We start from the raw sequence: 24066 nt of genomic DNA, 5'->3' as shown, positions 1-24066 counted from the left end.
CTACTCCAGACTATTCCTAGTTCCAAGAAAGGAAAAAAGTTGGAGACCAATTCTAGACCTGTCCACCTTAAATACATACATCATTGTCCCAAAATTCAAAATGCTGACCCTACAGCAACTTCTTCCCATGCTGGGCAAGGAGTGTTGGCTGGTAACTCTAGATGTCAAGGAGGCATACCTGCACGTCCCCATTCGACCAATCTGCAGAAGATACCTCAGATTTCTTGCAGGATCAGAGCACTATCAATTCTCAGCATTGCCCTTTGGCTTATCTACTGCCCAGAGTATTCACAAAATGCCTGGCACCACTAATCGCCCATTGCAGACTACAGCGAATTCAAATTTACCCATACCTGGACGACTGCCTGCTACAAGGGGACAACAAAAGCAAGCTGACAACAGATTTACAAAGGGTCATTTACTTGCTACAAGCACTGGGATACACAGTCAATTTACAAAAGTCAAGGCTGATACCATCCCAAACAAGGTCATTCTTGGGCTGAATTGGACACAGTAAAACAAATGGCATTCCTAACTACAGAAAAACAAAAGAACTCCCTCTTTACTTCTTGGCACTAACAAAACTGAACAAGTTAACAGCAAGAAAAGTACTGCAGGCCTTGGGCTTCATGGCATCATGCATAATCTTGGTCCCACTTGCCAGACTACATATGAGAAAACTACAGTGGTACCTAAAGAATTTATGGTCCCAACACAGACACAGCCTAGAAACAGAAATCCCACTAATTCCATGCTTAAAACAGGAGTTCCTATGGTGGGCTCAGGCATGCCAGTCAAACCCAGGGCTACCCTTTCGCAGATGTCAAGCAAGCCAGACCATCACAACAGACGCTTCAGACCTAGGATGGGGGCCCACATGCTGGACAAATGCGTGCAAGGATTGTGGACACAGGATCAACTTCACCTGCACATCAACCTAAAAGAAATGCTGGCAGTAAAACAGGCAATCCAAAAGTTCAGACCATTTCTCAAAGAGGGCCAGTTGATGATAAGGACAGACAACACCACAGTCATGTGGTACATCAACAAACAGGGAGGCACTCATTCATACCCCCTATGCAGAATGACTTTGGAGCTGTGGACCCTGGCACTCAGCTACAACATCCAGTTACAGGCAATATTTGTACCGGGAAAAGAAAATACTCTAGCAGACATATTAAGCAGAACCACATCGGATGCCCACGAATGGAAGCTGCACCCGGACATCTTCAAGACCATCTCAAAGAAATGGGGAATGCCTCAGATAGATCTATTCGCATCACCTCTCAACCACCAGCTCAAAAAATTCTGCACAAGGACATTCCACCCACTAGCATGGAAAGTGGATTCGCTCTCCTTCAGCTGGAAAGGCCTAACAGCATATGCATTCCCACCTCTTCCCTTGATACACAAAGTATTACTAAAAATCAAGGAAGAACGTCCAAGGATAATCCTGATAGCTCCAAACTGGCCAAGACAACACTGGTACCCACTGCTGAGGAGCATGTCTCGACACAATATGTGGCCAATACCCCTGATGCCTTTGATGTTAACTCAGAACAACTACAGCATCATACATCCAAACCTAAAACGTTGCAACTGACTGCATGGAACATCACATAGCAGCAGCTAATCCAGAACTTTCCCAAAGAGTTAAAGACATTATTCTTGAAGCACGCAGACCTTCAACAAGAAGGAACTATGCTGGAAAATGGAAAAGGTTTGTCATTTGGAGTACTGAAAGAGGAAAAGATGTGTCAAACATAGATATGCCTAACATTCTGGAGTATCTGGCCGAACTTCTTCATTCAGGCCTGTCCTACTCCTCCATCAAGATACATGCATCAGCTATTCCAGCAGAATACAGCTTTGATCCACCTGTTTTTTCGCACCCTTTGCTCAGGCAGTTCCTCAGAGGAATCAAGAATGTAAAACCTCCAAGGAAACCACCATTACCAGCTTGGGACTTGACACTATCACCCTTTGAACCAGCAGCAACAGCAGACCTACAACACCTGTCATGGAAAACTGCTTTCCTACTGGCAATTACTTCAGCAAGGAGGGTTTCAGAACTACAGGCCTTAATGGCAGTGCAACCCTTCCTAATCTTCCACCAAGATAGAGTGTCCATGAGGACTAATCCTACATTTATGCCTAAGGTGGTATCCAGAGTGTCTTTAAACCAGGCAATGCACCTACCTACCTTCTTTCCCAACCCACAAAACAGAGGGGAAAGAATACTGCATACCTTGGATGTACATAGACAGCTACGCTACTACTTGGACAGAACAAAAAGTAGCAGAAAGACTGACCAACTTTTGTAGCCTATGCAACAGGAAGGGAAGGAAAAGCTATTTCCAAACAGACAATCTCCAAATGGATAGGAAATTGCATACGATTCTGTTACTCCTTCCATGGAAAACCAATTCCACAGAACATAAGACCTCATTCTACAAGGGCAACAGCCACTACCACAGCCTTCTTACGAGGAGTGGCAACCAAAGACATTATTGAGGCGGCTACTTGGACCTCCATGCATACATTTGCCAAGCATTATAATTTGCCTCTATATTCCAGATCCCAAGCAGGGTTTGCCACTGCTGTACTGCAAGGGATCCTAAACACACCATAATCTAGTTTTATCCTCCTCCCTAGTTGGCTATGGTATTCTACCCAGTTGTTATGACTGCAGATGCATCCATGAAGGACATAGTACAGTTTTGTACCTACCATAAATGTAGATGTCCGAACTGGATAGCATCTGCAGTCAGGATTACCCTCCCTCCTTCCCCTCTGTGGTACTCCTAGGGTGTTTACCCTCCTAATAGCTAGCTGGTGGGGGGGAGTCTTTTATGGTGTATTTGTTTGTATATATGTACATACATGCTTATTTTTGTGTTTACCTCTATCTTTTTGGAAACATTGGCATCTATCCAAATTTTAACCTTCAAGAGGGCTACTGGCATCTGGGGCAAGAAACACTGAGGAAAATGGCGTCGGCTGATGCCTTTATACCCGAAGACCAACAGAGATGACGTCGGGTGAAGTGCGACATCAGCCGAAGCCGGACCCGGACTTTGGAATCCGGCCGACTGAAGGGCTGCCTGACGACAGGACAACCCAGTTGTTATGACTGCAGATGCTATCCAGTTCGGACATCTACATTTATGGTAGGTACAAAACTGTACTTTTTCTGCACTTCATGTTTGTGTGATATTTTCTCATATTTAATATGCTTAACCATGACACTAATTACCACAAATTCAGTACTTTCATTTGGGGTTCAGCTAAACAAAAGCTGTGTGTGTGTGTCTGTGTGAGATCTCACATTCAATTCATTTTGGCTGGAATGGGACAAAGCAGCCCGCATGGCTAGCCCAGCAAGCATGATTAACAGCACAGTATGTTCAGTGTTGCTCAGCATTAAACAGTTAAATACTTAAGATTTGGAAGACCACTGAAGAAATCATTCAGATAAATGGATAGTTCAGGAGATGATTATAATGCCAAATCATGATTCTGCATTTATTGATGTACCTGGTAAATGTGAATAGAAGATGTGATTTTGATGTAAAATCCTATGGCATACTTAATTTAACTCTGTTTTAACTCTACATTATCAGCATAACTTAATATAGCAATAACCCACGCCTGGGTGTGGTTTGGTCACGAGGGCGAAGCCCGAGTGGCCAAACAAAAACAACCGTGGGTAAATCCAGCATTACCCACACCCAGGTGTGGGTTATTGGTATTATACAATGACATTATTTAAGAAAAAATAATTACTTTTCTTAAACAATGGCATTGTATAATGCCTCCTTGCTGCCCTTCCGCAGCTGTCTGGTATTCTGCAGCAGTTCTGATGTAGTGCGCATGCGTATGCTTACACAGTACACCAGAGCTGTGGGTGGAAGCAAAGGAGAGAGCAAGAGCTCCGTTGCTTTTTACAAGCTGTCTCACTATGTTAAAAGTTTAACATAGCCAGACAGCTTTAAAAAAGCAACGGAGAAAGCAAGATCTCCGTTGCTTTTTATAAAGTGTCTCGCTATGTTAAAGGAGTTTAACACAGCAAGACAGCTTTAAAAAAAGCAATGGAGAAACTCCGTTGCTTTTTTTAAAGCTATCTCGCTATGTTAAACCCATTTGACATAGCAAGACAGCTTTAAAAAAAGCAGTGGAGAAAGGAAGATCTCTGTTACTTTTTTTAAAGCTGTCTCGCTATGCTAAACTCCTTTAACATAGCGAGAGAGTGTGCAAAATGGAGATCTTGCATTCTCCATTGCTGTAAAAAAGGACTTATACTAATGGAAAAAGTCCGGGCGACCGGACCTTTTTCCATTAGTATAAGTCTGATTTACAATGTGCACGCTGACCAATCAGCGTGCACGTTTTGGAATATTAATGGGGGGTCGTTGTATAATGCTCGATACCACACAGATTATTTATAACATTTTATAAATATTAAATGAGGTCTTGTAGTTTGAATTGTATCTTTGCATATTCTAATGCCTAGCTAGGCCTAGACACAGTAAGATGCATATCATGTGTGACATATCTTTCTAGAAACAGACTAATAGCCATGTTTAGTTTGTTCCACCGTTCTGAATGTTTATCTTTGCAGCAAGTAGTGCTGATGTCTGCAAGGTGCATGACTTTTATTATATGCTTACTCTAATTGTTTTTTTGCACTCTGGTTTTTGTTTTGAAATACTCTGAATTATTCAGTTTCTGTATTGCTTAAGATTAAATACAAAACAAAATGGTAATTTATTAATGTTTTGGTTAAGGTTGATTTCTGTATCTGCCTTGTGTTTGGAAGACTGGGAAGCTGATGGTGTCATATATCCTAAAGTTTCATGGCTTGGAGCTGAACTGCTGTCTAAACTGGCTAAATGGTCAACTGAGAATAAAATAAGTGAATTTAAAAGTACTCTGTCACTAATTTCTGTGGAAAAGTATAATAGTACATATCATCGCTTAAAAGAACAATATAAAGAAATGGTGAAGGTAAGCTGAAATCAATTAATTGTGAGTGTTTCTGTGTTCGTGTTCAACATTAACAGTTGAGTGAGCTATCCTTGCAATTCTGATGTTTCTACAGTATATCACTTTGTGGAAATGCCTAGCTTCAGTTTTCTGCATTCCCTTCTCAGGTGATGATTTATAAATGTCACCCTATTGTCACTGACCTGTCTAAAAATAACTGTTTTGTATTGATAGCTACTGCAGGCTTTATAGGTTTCATAGGACAATACTAGGCTATTGGCCCTTATAGCCTAGCCAAGAATTTCACCCATGTTCCCACAAAGTCAGCACCTGTTTTCCCTGTCCAGCAGGGGCACAGGTGGGATCTCAGGGGAATATTTTCTGTTTCCCATTCATTTGTCCAGGTCCTCTTAAAGAGGGCTAGTGAGATACTCTGCTTGACATGGAGAGGAAGTCTGTTCCACAGATGGAGTAGTCATTGGGACGCAAATCTATCCCACCAACAAATTCCATTAATGTCACAGACCAGGTTGAGACCTAGCATGCAAGTTGCGCGAGTGGAGTTTGACTTAACGGATATGCAGCAACTCCATCAATACTGAGTCTGAGACAGCCGTGTATGCCAGACACAGGTCACCTTTGAGCAGTCAGTCTCGTACCGAGTAGAGGGGCAGGACTTTTAGTCTATCTGTATAGGATAGGTGTTTGAGACCTTGAATTTTCCTGGTCAGGAACCTGTGTGGTCTCTCCATCTGCTACATGTGGTTAGCAAGGTACATGCTGAATGGGGCATTGTACTCTATAATTGGTCTGATAAGGGAGAAGTACAGGGATGTTATGAGCTCCTTGTTCCTAGATGAAATATCCTCACTTATGAGGTGGGCCATGTAGAACCTTCTGTACAACAGAGGCAACATGGTGGTCAACAGTCAGTTTGCTATTGACCTGAGTGCCCAAGTCCCTCATGACTGATTGTGTGCTTAGTGTGTTTATTTTATTTTATTTTATTTTATTTTATTTTTGTTGTTAATGTTGTGTTGTTGTTAATGTGATAATTAGTGTGCACACCATTTTCTCCAAAGGATTCAATGATGCATTTCTTGGCACTCAGTTTGAGGCCATGCTTCTGGGACCAGTCGTTAGTTTGATTAAGGCCCTCTTGGAGGATGTTCACATCACTAGGGGAGTTTGACAGTGCCCTGCTTGCAGTCATCTGCAGACTTGTTCAGCCACAGACCACTGGTTTTGGCTTGCACCTCAAAAAATTATATCCCAAACAGTAGAGGCCCCAGACCGATCCTTGGGTATGCTGCCTGTTACAGGTCTACTACTAGAGGTGGCTTTCCCTGTTTTGACTGAGTGGGTTTTATCAGTGAGCTAGTTAGCTACCCATCTGGTAACATGTGGGTTGATGCCGAGCTGGGAGAGTTTATCTATTATGCCCAAGTGGGGAATAATGTTGAAGGCTTTGGCTAGGTCAAGGTAGGTGGTGTGCACTGTCTTGCCCTCATCCATGGCTTTAGTGACTGTTTTGAAGAAGACAACCAAGTTTAACAGGCATGATCTCCCTTTGCCAAAACCAAACTGTAGAGAATCAAGCGTTTGGAGGTTGCCAATGTCCTTGTTTATAAGGTCCTTTATAATTCATTCCATGGTCCTGCAGATCAGGCTAGTTAGGATGATGGGGCTGTAATTTCCTGGGTCAGTGGACGTTCCACCTTTGTGCAGAGGGATGACTGTGGCTGTCCTCCATTCTGCTGCCATGAAGCGGTGCACAGGCTTTGGTTGAATGGGGTGCCTAGTGGTGCTGAGAGCTCTGCCTGAGTTCATGCACGACACAGCCAGGGATGTTGTTGGGTCCCATGGAAGCTGTATTTTTTGCATTTGAGAGGGCATTTATAACCTGCTCCCTGGTGATGAGGGGGAGGGGGACAGATGCTGGGGTTGTCCTGGTTTACTGATGGGGGGGGGGGGGGGTGACGTTTTCACTGAACTTGTCTGCCAGCAGGTTGGCTATATCTATGGCATTTGTGGTATTCTTGACCACCAATTCAGAGCAGATTTGAAAGTTACCTTTTGAGATTGCGGATGTATGCAAAGGAGGCCTTTTGATTATCCTTGGTCACTGATAATGATAGTAAAGCAAACTGGAAGCATCCTGATTCTTCCCTTTAGAAGCTGTATGGCTGTTAAAAGTTGATGCCTTAGTGAGGAGAGCAGTGATGCAGACAGCCTATTAATGATTTCTTTCTAATCTGCTTTATCTAGTAGGTCCGGCAACTAGTGTCTGATTGCACTCTTTTCCCCACTATCACATCTCTGCTGTGGGGCATAGGCTGAGATTATGAATACTGTCCTGTCATTAAGCTGAAGTCTGATTGTCATGAGTTTTGTCACTCATGGGAAGCAGCTTGGATTGGCTTTAGACTTAGTCTCTGCTCCCATGTACAAGGTAAAAAATTTGATCATGACCTCCAGCCAGTGGCTGTTTGGAATTTGCATGTTCTCTCTGTGTCTCTGTAGTGTTCTTCTCACCTTCAAAAAACATGCTGAGTGTTTCCATCTGAAAGTTACCAAAAAGAATGGAGCTGTGAGTAATAGCACAGACTCTACTTGGTGCCCTTTAAGAGTTGTATTAACCATCAACTTTGGGCATCTACTGTGGTGCGCATTATCCTCTAGATAGAAGAAGACAAATCGCAGACTGAGCACTATGGCAGGACTAGCCATTCAATATAAAATGTGGCTGTAGTTGGTTCAGTCGTGTTGACTAATGCCACCAAGTGGGTATGGGTATTTGCAGGTGATAAGTGGGTTGACGACCCAGCCTACACCAACCTATGCTAACAGTGGGAGGAGTAACCGCTCCTTATATAATTTAAATTTATTCCGATACAGTAAATAAAACCAAAGCCATTAGCACATTCATCCACTATGCATATGAGCTTTGTGAACTTCATCAGGTAAGACTTTTTTTTAAAATACCAGTTTAAATTCTTGTGAACAAATCAAATTTCTGTTCCGATAATGACATCACCCGCCCCTCCTCCTGTCAGAAACACAGTTTATACTAATACATACATAATACCCTGTGAAGATTAAAAAGTCTAAATTATTTCAACATTTTAATAAACAAAATAAATCCTTCAAGCATATTTAAATTAATTAAAAATTGTTAACAAGCTGGACTACTAAAAATGAATAAAGTGAATAAATAGATGATAAAGAAGTGAATGAGTAAATAATAAAAAAAATCCTTTTTATTATTATTTTTAATTATATTAGGAGCTGTTGTGACTTTTATGGGGGGGGGGGTTCGGCCTTAACAAAGTTCATTTAACCTGGTTTGCCTTTTGTGCCATTTTTGATAACAGCTGGAGGGGCATATGTGTCTCTGTTGATCAGTGTGTGAAGTCATGTGTGTCCGCTATAAGGCTGAGCAGCCCTAGGTCACTAAGCTACATTCTGGCTAGTGTCTAGTTGCTTAGCTTGGGTTACCTAGGGATAAGTCTATTGAGCTAATGCTGGACATAAAAAGAATAATTTGCTAAACACGAGCTAAGAATTGTTATACTCAAGATGCAGCTTGGAAGTGGTGATGACATAATGGTAAGGAGGAGGACGGACATCCTATGTATATAGGAGACAAGATGGAAAGGCAGTGCAGCAAAGCCACTTGGCTTAGGATCCAGATTCTGCTACGTAGGAGGAGGACAGGCTAGAAATGGTGTGTGGATCGTGGTGAAGGAGAGGCCTCAGAAGACAATGAGGGATGCCATCAGAATTAGTGACAGACGTATGGCAGTCAGACTCCAGTTTAATTATCGGTTACTGTTCATAATCTCAGTTTATGCCCCACAGCTGGGTTGTAATAGTGAGGAAAAGAGTGCATACAGACATCAGTTGCAGGACCTACTAGATATACCAAGACAACATGAATTGGTGTTGATAATGGGTGACTTCAGTGCACATACCAGCACAGACTGAACAGTATATGAGGGCTTCCTTTGGCCCATATGAGTGGGGCAACAGAAACAAAAGGATAATCTATCCTAGACTTCATGGTGGCAAATGGTTTGATAGTAGCCAACACATGGTTCAGAACGAGAATCTCAAGATCACATACAGGAGTGGTCAACATGCAACTGAGGTTGTGGGGGGGGGGCTGTTTTCTATAATGTAATCTAATTGCAGACCCAGTGGGATGTGATCTGGGTTGATAGCAGTCTGAACGTTGACCACCACCTTTCCACAGTAGTAAGGAAATCCTTTTATGTGGCACATCTTATAAGTAAAGGCATTGCATCTAGACCTAAGTATGTTATAATTCCATTATACTCTGCCCTCATCAGACCAGTAGTTCAGTACAGTGCTCCCTTTTGCATGTACCTCACCAGACACCTGCAGCAATTGGAGAGACGCCAGAGATTTCTAACCAAGAAATTACAAGGTACAGAAAACAAGTCATAAATGGAAAGACTGAAAGCTCTTCACTGTATTCTGTCTACTACAGGTTGCTAAGGGTGAGCTGTGCCTGGCTTACAGGCCAGTCTCTGACCCGGCCCTGATGGAAATATTACACATTCGTAAATCAAACTGCACAAGGGTCACTCACTCCAGGGATTTTAACATAGTCTCTGACATGAGCAGGTCATGCTGGAGAGATAGATACATCTTCCAGAGACTGCCACTTCTCTGGAACAAGCTTCCAGTTCATGTGAAACAAAGCCCCTCCATGACCCTCTTCCCAGTGGCCTAATGGATAAAGCATTGACCTCCTAAAGCATTGGCCTCCTAAGCCAGGGATTGTGAGTTTGAGTCCCATCTGTGGTGATATAATCTTGATTCAAGTAAAACTTTTAAACAGCTGATTTGCCATAGTGGCATGTTGCTCTGACTGTAGTTTACATCGCCCTGGGTTCAAGACTTGGCAGGACTGATTATTTAGATGGTGTACTGGTATGTCCCGTGACTGTAGTGTACAGGGTCCTGGGTTCAAGAACTAGCATGGCTGATAAAATGCAACCTAGATTAATGGATGGGTGACCACAAATTAATTCCTGGGTTGGGCCCCATTTCCTTCCTGGACAAAGGAAGTCATTATTAACTACCATAGATTCTTACCTCTGTGAACTTCACTCACCTAACTACCAACAGCTGGGGCAACTTTGGATAAATATGGCTAAGCTTGTAAGGGCTCTAGGGCAGTTAGTGTAGTAACCTAATGTGAGCCCATTTCCTCCTCCTAAGGAAAGGGCATTGGAGTAGAATCAGTGATTGCAGAGTCATCCTATTGAAACATTTGGCCCACAGCATAAACCACAGGTTGCCACAATCATTTGCAACGAGTGGTCAGGGAAGGCTCTAAGGTTAACAGAGACCAGCTGAAGACCAGGAAATTGACTGGAGGGAGAGTACAGCAGTTGAAGGAATTCCTGAGGTGCTTGAGCCCAGAGTAAGAAGCGCAAATAGATGGAGTTTAAGAAGAATGGCAATGCTTCAAAACAACATCTGTGAGGACTTTAGAATAGATATGTGGCTGAACCAGGTAGGGAAATAAGATGCATAAGGAAAGCTGATGGAGAAGTAGAGGAAGTCCTCAAAAGATACGAGTGCAGGAAAAAGTGGGAGATAGAAAAGACTGAACAGATTAGGAAGGAATACTGGTTGGCTAATAAAGAAGATAAGAGTTGAAATAGCAGTGAACAGAGCATCAGAGGCACTGTACCAGCTTCTCAAAAGTAAGCCAGCAGATTGCACAAAGAAACTATATCAGGTTGCAAGGCATAGACAGAAAGATTTATGAAAATAGTCAGACACCCTTCATAAGGGATGCCAGCAGCAAATGGAAGGAATGCTTCCGGCAGCTTCTGAATGAAGAAAACCACATAGAAGTTGTACTGCTTCAGACTCGGCCTATGATGGGAGAAGAGGAGGAGCCCACTGTAGAAGAAGTAAGAACATCACTAAAGAAAATGAAGTCAGGGAAAGCAGCAGGCTCAGATGTGGTCACAGCAGATGTGATAAAGATGCTTGGTGAGATAGGGGAGAAATGGCTCCTAAGGAGCTTTGTCCATGAGATCCCTGAGCTTAAGGCCATTGTGTGTAGGGAACCATACCTCGTCTTTCACAACTGGAGAGTATATGTCTTGAGACAGACCTGCATTTCTTTCCAGATATGTTTTTAAAGGTGTTCTGGATCCATTTCTTGCAATCTCCTGGTTTTCATTCTGATGGCAAAAAAAAAAAAAAAAAAAAAAGAAGCAAGAGAAGGCCTTTCACACATGTGCACTGCACGTCATATATTACCTGAAATGCAAGTTTCAGAAACGGTCATTATTTTGTTTGCTTTCTGCCAGAGGAAGAAGGATTTTCAATTACACTGCAGAGACTTTCCAAGTATCTTTCTAGATTTTTTTCTCTTTTTGTCATAAGATAGCAAGATTGCTAACTGCTCATTAAAATGTGCACTGTGTTTATAAATTTTAACTACCCAAGGGATGAAATGCAGAAGAGAGCAGGGAATCCTGTTTTCTACCAAAAAGTCCAAGTCATTAGCAAAGCAAAAAAACAAGAACAGGAGATTAATAAGGAAAAGAATAAAGTTAAATAACAAAAAAAAATGAAGATGATGATGTACGCTGTGTTGGAGCAAAGGGCTAAGATAACAGAAAAACAGAAACTGCATACCAGTGCCCAAGCCTTGCTCAAAAAGAAAATAAAGAAGCCAAATGTCTTGCCAGTCATAGGTGAATTGTACACCAGGCTATCCTTTCCTTGATGATTCCAACATTCGTTCTTTTCTCTGTGGTCCTTAGAAGTTGACATGATATGTTGGATAGTGAGATCTCTTCATCCTTGATTCACTGAGCTGTAGAAACAAACTGGACTAAATAAGACCAGCTTACTTTTAGGTCGTCAAACTTGCTGTAACAGCAAGGATTCTAATCTTACAGCATTAACCTCGCTGGAGACATTGCACTTTCCAAACCTGCTGTCTAACACACCAAGAAAGTCTGGTCTGACAAGTCCTCCATTGAGTGTAGACTTGCTCCCTTTTTCAGCATTATTGCTGTGATATGCAAGTATGCACTTGACTGTTCAAACAATTACGCAAAGTAATCCGTTTGAGTAGCTTCACCCCAGAAAGAGACCACTCAAACTAGTGGAGAAAACCACTGTTTGCTGCAAGTCTTAGGACTAGCTCTCCTTTGTTCAGATCAAACCAATGGGCCTATATGAAGGCTTTCCAAAGAAAACTATCCTGAAAAAAACTGTAAGACTTGAACTCCTTCAAAGGGCTTCTTACTGGATAGTACATGTGCATCAATCATCAGCATTACACAGGGTTTTTCATGCTTATCTTGTCTTGTTGAGAGTGCCTGGTTCAGCGGCAGATATTGAACAATCCTTTGCCAGAATCACATTTTTTGTAATGCAGTCAAAAATTTAAATGCAGGCTAACATGAAGCAAGCCAAGAAACGTGGTCTGTTAGGCTTTTTATGTGCAAAACAAAATACAACTGCATGTTCTTATTGAGTAGTGCAAATTAGGACAGGAAATGCACAAGTACTAGACTTCTAAGATGGCTGCACAGTGAGTAACAGGTTAATTTCAGCTCTTCCAGTGTGAAAACAAAAACAGAAAAAAAAAAGAGAACCACTGAACTTGTCTTCTTGGGTAAATTTCAGAAGCTGGCCATAAAGCACACTGTCTGGATGTCAGTAAAAAAGAAATTTAGAGAACGTGAAAGAAAATCATTCACAAAAGGTGAGGAAAAAAACAGGAAGAATTTTGCAGCTGTTGAGCTAAAAGCTGTGCAAGCTCCAACTTTGGTGCAAGACATGGCTTCCAGTAATCCAGAGGAAATAATAAGTTAAATGTACGTAGAGCTGATTAAAATAAATATTGCACTGAAGGAGTATATAGACTCAAGTAATGAAAGGCTGGAAAAAAATGGAAGAAGCTATAAAGAGGTATTCAGATCAGGTGATAAATGCAAAAATCAAAACTCGAAATGATGAAAAGGCTAGCTGAGTATGAGACTGCTCAAGTAGGTGTTTCAAAAAAAAATAAATAAATTGAATTAGAGGTCAAAGCATGTAGGGAGAACCTGAGATTTTCTGCTGTACCAGAGAAGCTGGATTGGACAGACTATATTAATTTCATGAAAGCACAAATAAGCAATTGGACTGGTATTCCGCAGCAGTTGTTGTTAACTGAAAGGACACATAGTGTGTATGCTCCTGGCCATGAGCAAGCTTTCTAGACCTTTAATAGTAACGATACAATCCTACTATCAGAAAGAGTTGATTCTGACAAAACTGTGGCAGAAGGACAAAATCCTAAACGTGGGAGACAGTAGAGTGTTTGTGGAAAATGCTTCCTCTTTCAGAAGAGAAACAGGCATGAAATTCAAGCTGCTGTATCCAGAATACTCTTCCTAGAGGATCAAAATGATTTTTGATGCAGAACATGCTAAGGAGAAAATAACATTTATCCAACAAAAGTGAGCTGTCAGCTAGAAGGAGATTCTGCTTCTTGTTCTTCTGGTAATAAAGCCCATAGAGAAATCATGCCACTGAAACATTTTCCAGTGTTTCAAAAGGAAAATGCTTGAGATGAAAAAAGTATAATAGTTGAATAGAAGAACCAGGTGTTCATTGGAAATGAAGCATAGACTGTATTTGGGAGATGATCAGCAGGAAGAAAACCAGCAACTCAAAAATTGACAAATAAATGTGGGATTACAAATCATTAATTGTATTTGTGAAACATGACCGAACAAGAAAACCTGGAAATATTGCACTTCTTTGACTTTGTTAAACGTATAGGGAACTCCAAAGCATATGCCCCACTTCATATCATTAATGTTTGGAAGAACAGTTAGGAGAGGGGAAGACGAAGGAAAGAGTTAAAGAACAAACTTTTTTTTTAACTAACCAGTTAACAGTAGCCTTTTTATAATGCTTGACATAACCTACATGCTATAAAGTAAAGCTTTCTCAGTTATTTTCAAGTGTAGTAGGGATACTAAAGTACGGGTGCAGCTGTTTTTCCCCTTCTTTCTTTCTTTCTCCTTGTTCAGTTTTAAGAAATGTAGGTACTGCAATGTAAAAAGACAAGAAAATATATGATACTAGAAAAACTGACATGCTTTTTCTTACTCTTGCGTTGGGGAATGACTGGTTTAAGGCCCTTGGCTTAATCTAGTAACAAGTTTAAGGAGAAGCAAATAAATCAAATGAACACTGAATATAATAAAAACAAGTTATCTTGCAAATAAGTGAGTGATTGTAGTAGAAACAATTATCTGGTTCTTATGTTTCTATGTTGACAATCTGATAAGGGGCAATAAAAACAGTACACTTTCTTTCACTAGCTAGGAGATGATGTTTTCTGAAAGGATTCAGGTGTTTTTTCTAATGTGGGAGAGAAACAAAGATGAGACAAAAACAGACAACACATAGTGGAAGTAAAAGCACAGGCTGTACCATACTTCTCAGAATTGATAACCTTCCTTATAGGTTAATCCAAGTTTGTAAGTGTGGCTGTCAATGTGGGACAATTGTTGAGGGTTTTCACTAAAACAAAAATTTTTTTGTAAGATTTTATATAGGTTCAAACATATAAGACGAAACAACTATATAAAAGATCAAGTTGCTGTACATTAGTATGTGCATGTAACACAAAAGCTAAAACTAGACATTAAAAAAAAGCTGTTACAAATAACAGGTGGGAATAATAATTTCTTAATATAATGACCCTTTCTTTATTATCTTTAAATGTAAATGGTCTCAACAAGGAGAATATTACAGTCGGCTGCCTGTTGGTTACCGGGATCAAGCACATAATGCATGCACTCATGTCACTCCACAACAAGTACAAATATGACTTTGTCATTGTCCATGTTGGAATGAATGACTTGAGACGTACCTCCCTGAGTTACATGAAAAGAGACATGGAAGAGCTCTCAGATCATGTGGTCCAAGCAGGTATGACCCTAGCCCTGAGTAGCATCCTGCCTTCACCCCGAGTGATACCACAGTATAAGGACAAAATGATTGACTTCAACAATTGGCTAAGCTTCTGGTGTCATTCAAAGTGGATCCAGTATCTGTATGCCTGGGGCGACATGGTCGACAAACCAAGATGCTTTGCCAGAGATGGTCTGCACCTGTCGCCCCTGGGATTCAGGTTACTGGCTAAAGCTCTTGCCACCCCTATAGTGCCTTTTTAGGCAATGTTCAAAGGACAAAACCACCACCATAACAGATACAAGCATGCAAAATCTGAAGGTAGTGTTACTCAATGCTAGAAGTCTAAACCTCAAAATGTACTCTCTCGAGGCACTCCTAAAATGGAGAACATCGATATCTGTGCAGTAACTGAGACCTGGTTCAAGGCTCCAGAGAGCACCCCTGCAATACCAGGCTACAACTCTTACCACACTCTTCGGCCACCAAACCAAGACCGAAACACTAAAGGTGGAGGAGTGTCCATATTCACCAACTATATTCACACATCCAGGCTAGTTGCCCAACACAATGCATCTGAAATTCTCCAGGTGCAACTAACACTAGGTAAGACTGCAATCCAAATAGTAGCTTGCTACAGATCCCCCACCATGCCCCAAGATTCACACTACACTTTTCTAAATTTACTGGAAAATATACAACCAAACACCCTAATACTGGGTGAACTGGGAAAACTACTCTGGTATCAACACCTCTTCCCAACAGTTCTTCGAATTCATAAATTCCAATGCCCTGGATCAACTAATCCATTGTCCCACCAGGGGCACCAGTATCCTAGACCTGGTCATTACCAACATGGGAGATAGATGCTCCACACCAGTGGTCACCTCCTCATTGGTCAGGTCTCACCATAAGCTAATCACCCTTGACATCCACATCCCACCCCACCCCACCCCCAGTAAGGAAACCTCAGTAAAAAACTTCTCCAAAGCCAACTTCATGCTACTGAAGTCAGAAGGGACAAACTTTGTGACATCCATGCAGATGGGAGCTGAAAGTTCGACTGCTGAATCCTACAGTAAGGCAACACATCCACTCGTGCATGAATCGTACCATCCCAAATAGAAGGAAGCCGCTCTCCTCCAAAAAAACAAAGCCAATCTGGTGGTCCCCTGCCATAAACAAACTATACAACAGAAGGAAGAAACTTGCAGAAATCCCAGGGTGCAAAAAACTCCGTTACCAGCCTCAATAAGAAGCTGAAACCCCTCATAAAACCCTCCAAAGCTAGTTACAAAAATAAAATTGCCAAAGATTCCGAAGACAAGCACAAGGCATTCTATAGTTATGTCAAGAATCTAAATGGCAATGCTCAGATCTGCTCTGAGCTACAACAGAATGACATTAAATACACTGATCCCAAGGATATTGACAATGTCCTGGCAGATCGATTTAGTGCCAACTTCACCCCCCTCTCACCCCCTAAAGGGCCCATCTCAATACCAAAAGATTTCCAAATTCCGATAATCACTGCCACACAAGTAGAAATCGCACTCTCCAAAGCTAAGAATACAGTAGCCGTGGGACCAGATGACATCCCGGGCTGTGTTACTACATGAACTACAAAATGAACTGGCACCTCACCTAAGTCATGTTTAATCATTGCCTCACCTCAGGCTTCGTGCCCACTGAGTGGCACACAGCTACAGTTATCCCACTCCACAAGGGGGGATCCACCTTGGATCCCAGGAACTACTGTCCCAGTCTGACAAGCCTGATCTGTAAGGGCATGGAACTTCTAAATAAAGACATTGTCAACAGTCAAACTCTGGACCCCACCCAGTTTGGGTTTGTGGAGGGCCGATCTTGTCTCCTGAACCTGATTGATTTCTTTGAATCAGTCTCCAGAGCTGTGGACGAGGGTAAGGCAGCCCATACAGCCTATCTGGACCTCACCATGGCCTTCAACATCATCCCTCACTCTGGAATCATAGATAAACTTACTAAGCTGGGCATAAATCCCTACGTCACTCAATGGGTTGCCAACTGGCTTACTGACAGAACCCAGACTGTAAAAGTTGCTGATTCCAAATCCATCTCCAGACAAGTGACAAGTGGAGTACCTCAGGGTTCAGTCCTGGGACTGCTCTAGTTTGGCATCTACTTCTCAGGCCAACACTAAGGGACTCTGGCTAACAAAATTCGCAAATGACTGCAAACTGGAAGCCATTATTGAATCCCCAAATAATGTGGATATTCTAGAAGAAGACCTTACAGAAACAGATGCTTGGTGCCAGAGCCATGGGCTCAAGCTTAATGCCAAGAAATGTATAGTTATCCCCTTTGGGAAAAACCATGTACCCATGAATTACCACATAGGTGGCAGTGCACTAAACATCAAAAGTGTGATAAGGGACTTAGGGGCACAGGTGGACAGTGGTCTCACCTTCGATAGCCACATCGCCACAACAGTTGGGAAATCCTTCTATGTGGCACACCTCATCACTAAGGGCTTTGCATCCAGAAAAAAGGAGGTCATTGTCCCACTGGTACATTAGACCCATTATAGAGTACAACGCCCCATTTGGTATGTACCTCACAAGACATCTGCAACAGCTGAAAAACCCGCAGAAATACCTCACTAAAAGAATCACAGGCCTAAAGCAGATGCCCTATGCTGACAGTCTAAAAAAAAAACTCCAGCTGTACTCTGTGGCATATTGTGCACTCAAGAGGTGAGCTCTGCTTAACATACAAGGCCATGTCAAACTCTGAGCTGTTGGACATACTCCACTTAAAAGAAATTCTAATCCCTCAGAGCCACAAGCTCCAGGGATCTAAAGCCTTGTCAACACAGTGAACAAAACCTGCTGGAGGGATAGTTTCCTGACCCAGAGACTCCCCATACTCTGGAATAGACTGCCCGTACATGTCACGCAGAGCGCCTCATTGGCCCTCTTCAAAAGGAACCTTGATGATTGGATGGGAGATAGGAAATTCACCCCAGGGATCACATCAGTCGCCCTGCTAGACAGGGGTCCAGGGAAGTAAATACTGTGGGAAGAAGTATCCAGGGAATTGTTCTGGCTAGGCTTGTATAGGCCCTCGGGCCGATAACGTAATACCAACCTATGAACCTATAAGATGTATACAAAAATGAAAGAGTAGTGAACAATATTAAAAAAATGCAGAATGCAAATAGCTATACTATAGGAGATGCATTTTGGGGGGGAAAATGAGCATATGAATTTGATAAAGAAAGGATTAAAAGATGGTTACTCTTCACAATATCTGGGACAGAGGAAAAGGGAAGTACTTTTATATCAGTTGCAAGAGGAGCGTCAGTAGTGATATAAGAAAGAAAAAAAGATACTGATAGATTTTGTGGTACTAAGGGGCTACTGGCATGGGAGGATAATTACACTGGTGTGTATTTATATTCCACCTAGAACTGTTGTAATGAAGCTTAAGAAAATTCTGGGAGAAGTAATTGGCTTTTAGCACAGAATATTGCTTGTAGGTGGGGACTTGAATTTGATTTTCAGAAGTGGGGATATATCGGGGTGGGGGGGTGAAAAAGGGAAAATATAACAAACCAGAGTAAATTTTTGAAGAAATTTATGAAAATATTTGGCATGGAAGATGTAAATTCAGTAGTACGAGTTTGGAGTGAATTTACATATTATTCCCCAAGGTACAAAAACTGGGCTAGGCTGGACAAAAAATTTATTTCATAGGGAACGTGTGTATTTAATTGAAAGTTTTGATACATATCCAGTAACCACTTCAGATCATGCACTAATAATTATTAAACTAAAAATCCTGGGCAATGAAATAAAAGGAGACACTGTTACTTTAGCAAGTATTTGTTAAAAAGAGAGGAGTTTAAGGAATGGGTAGTGCAAATTATTTGTTAGTTATTTGGGAGGATAGAAATTTCACTTGAAAGCATAGCTACGGAGTGGGATAAAATTAAAGTGGAATTTAAAAAGAAAGGGAGATATGGTTAAGAAGTAAGAATTATTTAGAGGGTCTGACATAGGTTAAAATATTGCAGAGTGTGGGGGGGGACTCTCACAGAACAAGATCAACAGTTACAGAATGCTAAACAGAAAATAAGGGATTACCTTGGTAATATGCATGACTTTAGAAAGACTGCTAAGCAAATGTTTTTTGATAGTAGTTCCAGAGCACAAAAACCTTTTAGCACAATGACTCAGGCAACAGAAAGTAGAAATGATTGTCTCCAAGCTTAGGAAAACTATAACAAGGAACATATCAAGAGATCCTGTAGCGGTACTGGAAATATTACATAAGATTTATGAAAATCTGTATAAAGCAGAGAGATGTGGAAATTGAGAAAAGGTACCAATGGAAATGTTTATGGAAGAATTAAATATGCCAAAGTTAGAGGTAGTAGAGGCTCGATTACTAACAGGATAGAAGGGAGGGAGATAAAAATGGTGATATATAACCAATCTACAGGAAAGTCCCCAGGAATAGATGTCATTCCTGTGGAAGTTTGTAGTTTAGGAGAGAAAAAACTGATAAAGATCCTGAAGGTTTTGTTTAACAGTATTTTAAAATGTGAAGAAGCACCAATATCCTGGAAGAAAGGGGCGGTGTCTGTAATACCTAAAGATGGTAAATACCCATCAGATCCAGCTTCATATAGACTCATTTCAATTCTAAACCATGATTATAAAGTGTTTAATGGCTAAAAGAATGGCAAAGGTGATACCAAAACTGACAGATATTGACCAGTTTGTTTTTTATGGAGAGGAGGCAAACATTTTACAACATTAATAAAACAATGATGATCCAGAAGGAAGCAGAATGCAAGAAAATACCACTGTTGGTAGGTCTTGATGCAAAGAAAGCATTCAACAGATTAAGCTGGGATGTTATGAGCAGGGCAGTGGAAGGATTTGCATTCCTTGATGATAAAATTATAAGGTTAATTAGGATGATATATGAGGGATCAGAGGAGAAAATTAAAAGTAGGCGGCTTCCTCTCTGATAAGTTCTGTTTGAGCAGAGGAACCAGGTGGGGTGTTATGTTTCTCCTCTATTTGCATTATATTTAGAACCATTGGCAAAATAAATAAGGTACTCAAAAATTCAGTGATAATTGATATGGCAGTCAAGAAAAGCTAGATGATATTATTTTATACCTAATAAAACCAAAAAAGGACATTTCAGTGTTATGGAACATTTTGAGATAGTTTCAAGTGTTTTCGGAATACAAAATTAATGAAGATAAAACAAAGGCAATAGTTGTAAACTATGTACCCACACACAAATTGGTTCAGCAATAACCATATTTATGTGGACATGCTAAAATGAAGTATTTAGGAGTATGGATTAAAAAGGATTCTGTTATGTCGGCTAAGGATATGTGGGAAGAGACTAAAAAATAGTACAAAAACTGAGAAATTGGAAGCTCTCTTTTAAAGGTATAGATAGCAAGATACAAGCGGTCAAAATGTTTTTAGTCCCTTTAGTTTTATACACAAGTAAGGTATATTTTTTCTCAACCAGAGGAGAAGTTGTGGATAGCAATTAATAAAGAGTTGAAGGATTTTATATGGGAGGAGTATACAATAAGAGTCAAGTGGTGTAAGCTGATCCTTCCACTAGAACAAGTTAGTTTGGGATTACCTGATTTGAAGTGGTATTTCAGAGATTCACAGTTAAGGTTCCTGTACATAGAAAAGCAGAAAGCTATAATTCAAAGTGGAAGGGGATGATGACGAAACGTGGGAAGCTCAAGAAACAAGAAGAGACTGGGATTTTAGATGCAAATCCATAAGGAGAATAACAGTAACCATACAGAATATTATATTCATAAAGTAGCAGAAAGTGTTCTAAGGACTATGCCAACACGGGAATGGAGAAAGGAAATTCTGCCGATAGGAATGACTGTAATCAGGGGTCCAGACAGTAGGGAAGGGGGGGGCAGAATTTACTGGAGAAAACTGGCAGAGGAGCCAAGGTATTGGGAGCAGGTAATTGGAGAGGGAAGGGTAATAGAATGGGAAGAAGCCAGGAATTTATTTGGACTGTAGGCTACAGATTGCTTTCCATGTCAAGGATTGATATTGGAGTATAGGCAAAGATAAAGAAATAGGGGGATCCTAAGTGAAAGACCATCACCGGTAGAGTTTTTCATGGAATCTAGAACAGAAACTGGTGTTAAAAAGGGATAATTAGTACGTCATATAAAACATTGCATGATAACTAATCAAAGAATCAATCACACAAGCTTGGAAATGATTGGAAAGAGAGACTGGATAAGCAATTCACACAGAGACAATGGGGGATATATGTATGACCCCCAAATATGCAAAAAGCCTGGAAGATTTAGGGTCTTTCCTTGGAAGTATTTACATTTTTATACCTCAAATAGACTCCAGTGAATCTACAGGTAGATAACAAATGTTGCAGGTGTGATGGGGAATAAAGAAGTAATTGGGAACACATTTTTAGTAGGGTAATGAGTTTGCAGACAAAAAATTCCCTGCAGACTACTGTATCAGAAATGCGGAGTGACCAAACTGCTGTAACTAAGAACATTTTTTTGAGATACGTTACGGAATCAGAATTGCTTAGTCATAGCAAGGCCTTGCTGAGTCTAAATATGGTGGCTGCCAAAAAAAAGCAGTTACTAGAAAATGGAAATCTAAAATCTAAACCAACTGTACTAGAAGTAGTCAGTTTAGTAACAAGGATAAAACAACTGGAAATAGGATCTTTAGAAAAGAATAGGAGCAAACTACATATTAAAATAATTATTGTCGGAACAATACATACAGAATATTGTTTTGGAGGAGGACTGTGATTTTAAAAGAAGGCAGGATTTGAATAAGCTATGTTTTGACGGATGGCAATGCATGGTTTGTTTTCATTTATATAAATGTATTACTGACTTTGTCTTAAATGGTGATTTAGTAAAGATGCTTCTTGTTTAAACAAAAATTACATTTTCAGAACAATTCATGCAGACAAATGGTTTAGAGGAGGAATGATTAAGAGACGGGAGTCAATGAAAGATTTATGTAATGTTGCCTGGATAATGTGATATATATAACATTATATGTGATGTATAATGCCTATAAATGTAAACTTGTTTTATATAGTTTGATTACTTTTATATAAATACTTCAATAAAGGTGTTTGTTTATATGTGTGTATCTATCTATATCTGTATGTATATATATATATATATATGTGTGTGTGTGTGTATGCATATATATATATATATATATATATATATATATATACGTATACATACAATATGTATATAAATATATATATATATATATATATATATATATATATATATATATATATATATATATTTTTTTTTTTTTTTAAACATAAGTACTTGAGTCCTAAGCAGAGTGCCATTCAAAAGTAGTTGTCCAAGCAGATTTATGAAGCACATTTTATTATTGTTTGCTGCAGTTGTAGCTATGAATATATTCTACCTTGGGTAGATGAGGGACGTAATAGCACTGGGAAGGTGATCATTGGAAAGTTTTCTATCTGCCAGACAGTGGAGGACCTTAATTTCTGATAGTTAGGTTTTTCACGGTTTAGTGCAGGACAGTACAGAAGAAATAGCCTTATTTCTCAAGCTGCCACTGTCTGTGGCTCATGACAGCACATGAATGGTTTCCTTTTAGAAGTCCATTTCCCATTATTAAAAAAAACAGTAAAAATACAGTTGTAGCATTAATCTGTCTCTATTAGTTGTGTAATCACATACAAGTTTGAAAAGTGCTTCAAGCCTCAGATCATGATGTAAACACTTGTGCAGTCTACAATGTACATAATGCTAAGGGTGTAAACTTCTTAATTTAACATGTAGCATCACAGTGTTTGGCTTTGCCCCATGGAGCCACTTCATTTTTCCAACATACAAGCCATTTCTAATATTTTCTTTCTGGAGGTCATCATATCATCGTGCTCTCCACTGATTTGAAAGTCACATTACTTCTATTAGTTAGGTGTTTATGTACGGCAGCAGCTGTATTTTGCTACAGGGAATTTGTATGCTGTGTATGTACTAAAGATGTGCTACATTTTTGAGGATACTAGGCAGCTGACATTGATAATTAACAGCAGGAAGTAGTAACAGAAAATTGTCATATGCCAGTATCTAGACTGTGGGAGGAGGGTAAGGTGCAAGAAGACTTGATAAGAGTAGATGTAATTCCTCATCACAAGAATAGGAGTTAGAGAATCAGAATGATACTTCTATTAACTTGTCTGCAGTTGTGAGCATTCACAGAATCACTTTTCAGTTCATTTAGGAATGTCTGGAAACTGAGGTACAGAAATTACACCATCCTGGATGTTCAGATGAGCCTTGTATGCTTCATAGCATGGATAGTTGAAAACAAATGGACTGTAGATGTGGCCTTTTTAGATTTAAGGAAGAAGTTTAACACAGTATCCCATAAATGGTTAATTAACAAATCAAGTGGACTTAAAGTTGGCACTTGAGTAAAAATTTAGATAAAACATTGTGTAACAAAATAGTAAATGGAATCAGTTTAGATGCAACTATTCTGATACCATTGTGCCACAGTAGTCAGTACCAGCACCAGTCTTTTTTGCTATAAGTGACACTAAAGAAAGTTTGGAAGGAAGAATATGTAATTTAAATGATAATACAGATGTGAAAATTTACTGTGCAAGTTTAGTATGATCATAGGAGCAGAGAGGACTAAAAATAGAGAATTGTCAAGAATAGAGGAGTGAATATGCCATGACGGCTTAATTTCATTTCAGAACTTTCGTGAGAATGGGTTGGGGAAATAAAAAAAAAAAAAAAAAACTTGAAAAGCAGGACACATTTTGATGAGCATTGTTAACATCTAAATTTGACTGATACTTGGTATGGGTTGATAGTATGAGAAAACTACAACCAGGACTAGTGGAATGTAGTAATAACCAGTAGTAGAAATAAGTGAGGTCATCCACCATACAAACAGGCTAATAATGCAGGTGTTAGGATTACTCATCAAACAACATTTTCCTGGCTGTTTAGAACCTTTTTCTTTCCTGTCATGCAACGCAGTGAATTTGTTCTCC

The 24066-nt window shown here is 40.2% G+C and overlaps 1 protein-coding gene across 1 annotated transcript in view; it reads left to right on the top strand.

The window, feature by feature from the left end:
* TRMT44 (tRNA methyltransferase 44 homolog) overlaps positions 1-24066 on the top strand; it is a 587826-nt gene that overhangs the window by 68334 nt on the left and 495426 nt on the right. Inside the window, exon 3 of the mRNA XM_044063563.1 lies at positions 4788-5007. Within this exon, the coding sequence (XP_043919498.1) occupies positions 4788-5007 (220 nt within the window). The remainder of the gene's footprint in view (positions 1-4787; positions 5008-24066) is intronic.

This window comes from Protopterus annectens, chromosome 2.part1 (genome assembly GCF_019279795.1).
Source record: "Protopterus annectens isolate FY-2018-M chromosome 2.part1, PAN1.0, whole genome shotgun sequence".
Taxonomy (NCBI): Eukaryota; Metazoa; Chordata; order Ceratodontiformes; family Protopteridae; genus Protopterus; species Protopterus annectens.
The sequence above is the reverse complement of the archived record's forward strand: the minus strand, read 5'-3'. Positions and strand labels throughout refer to the sequence as shown.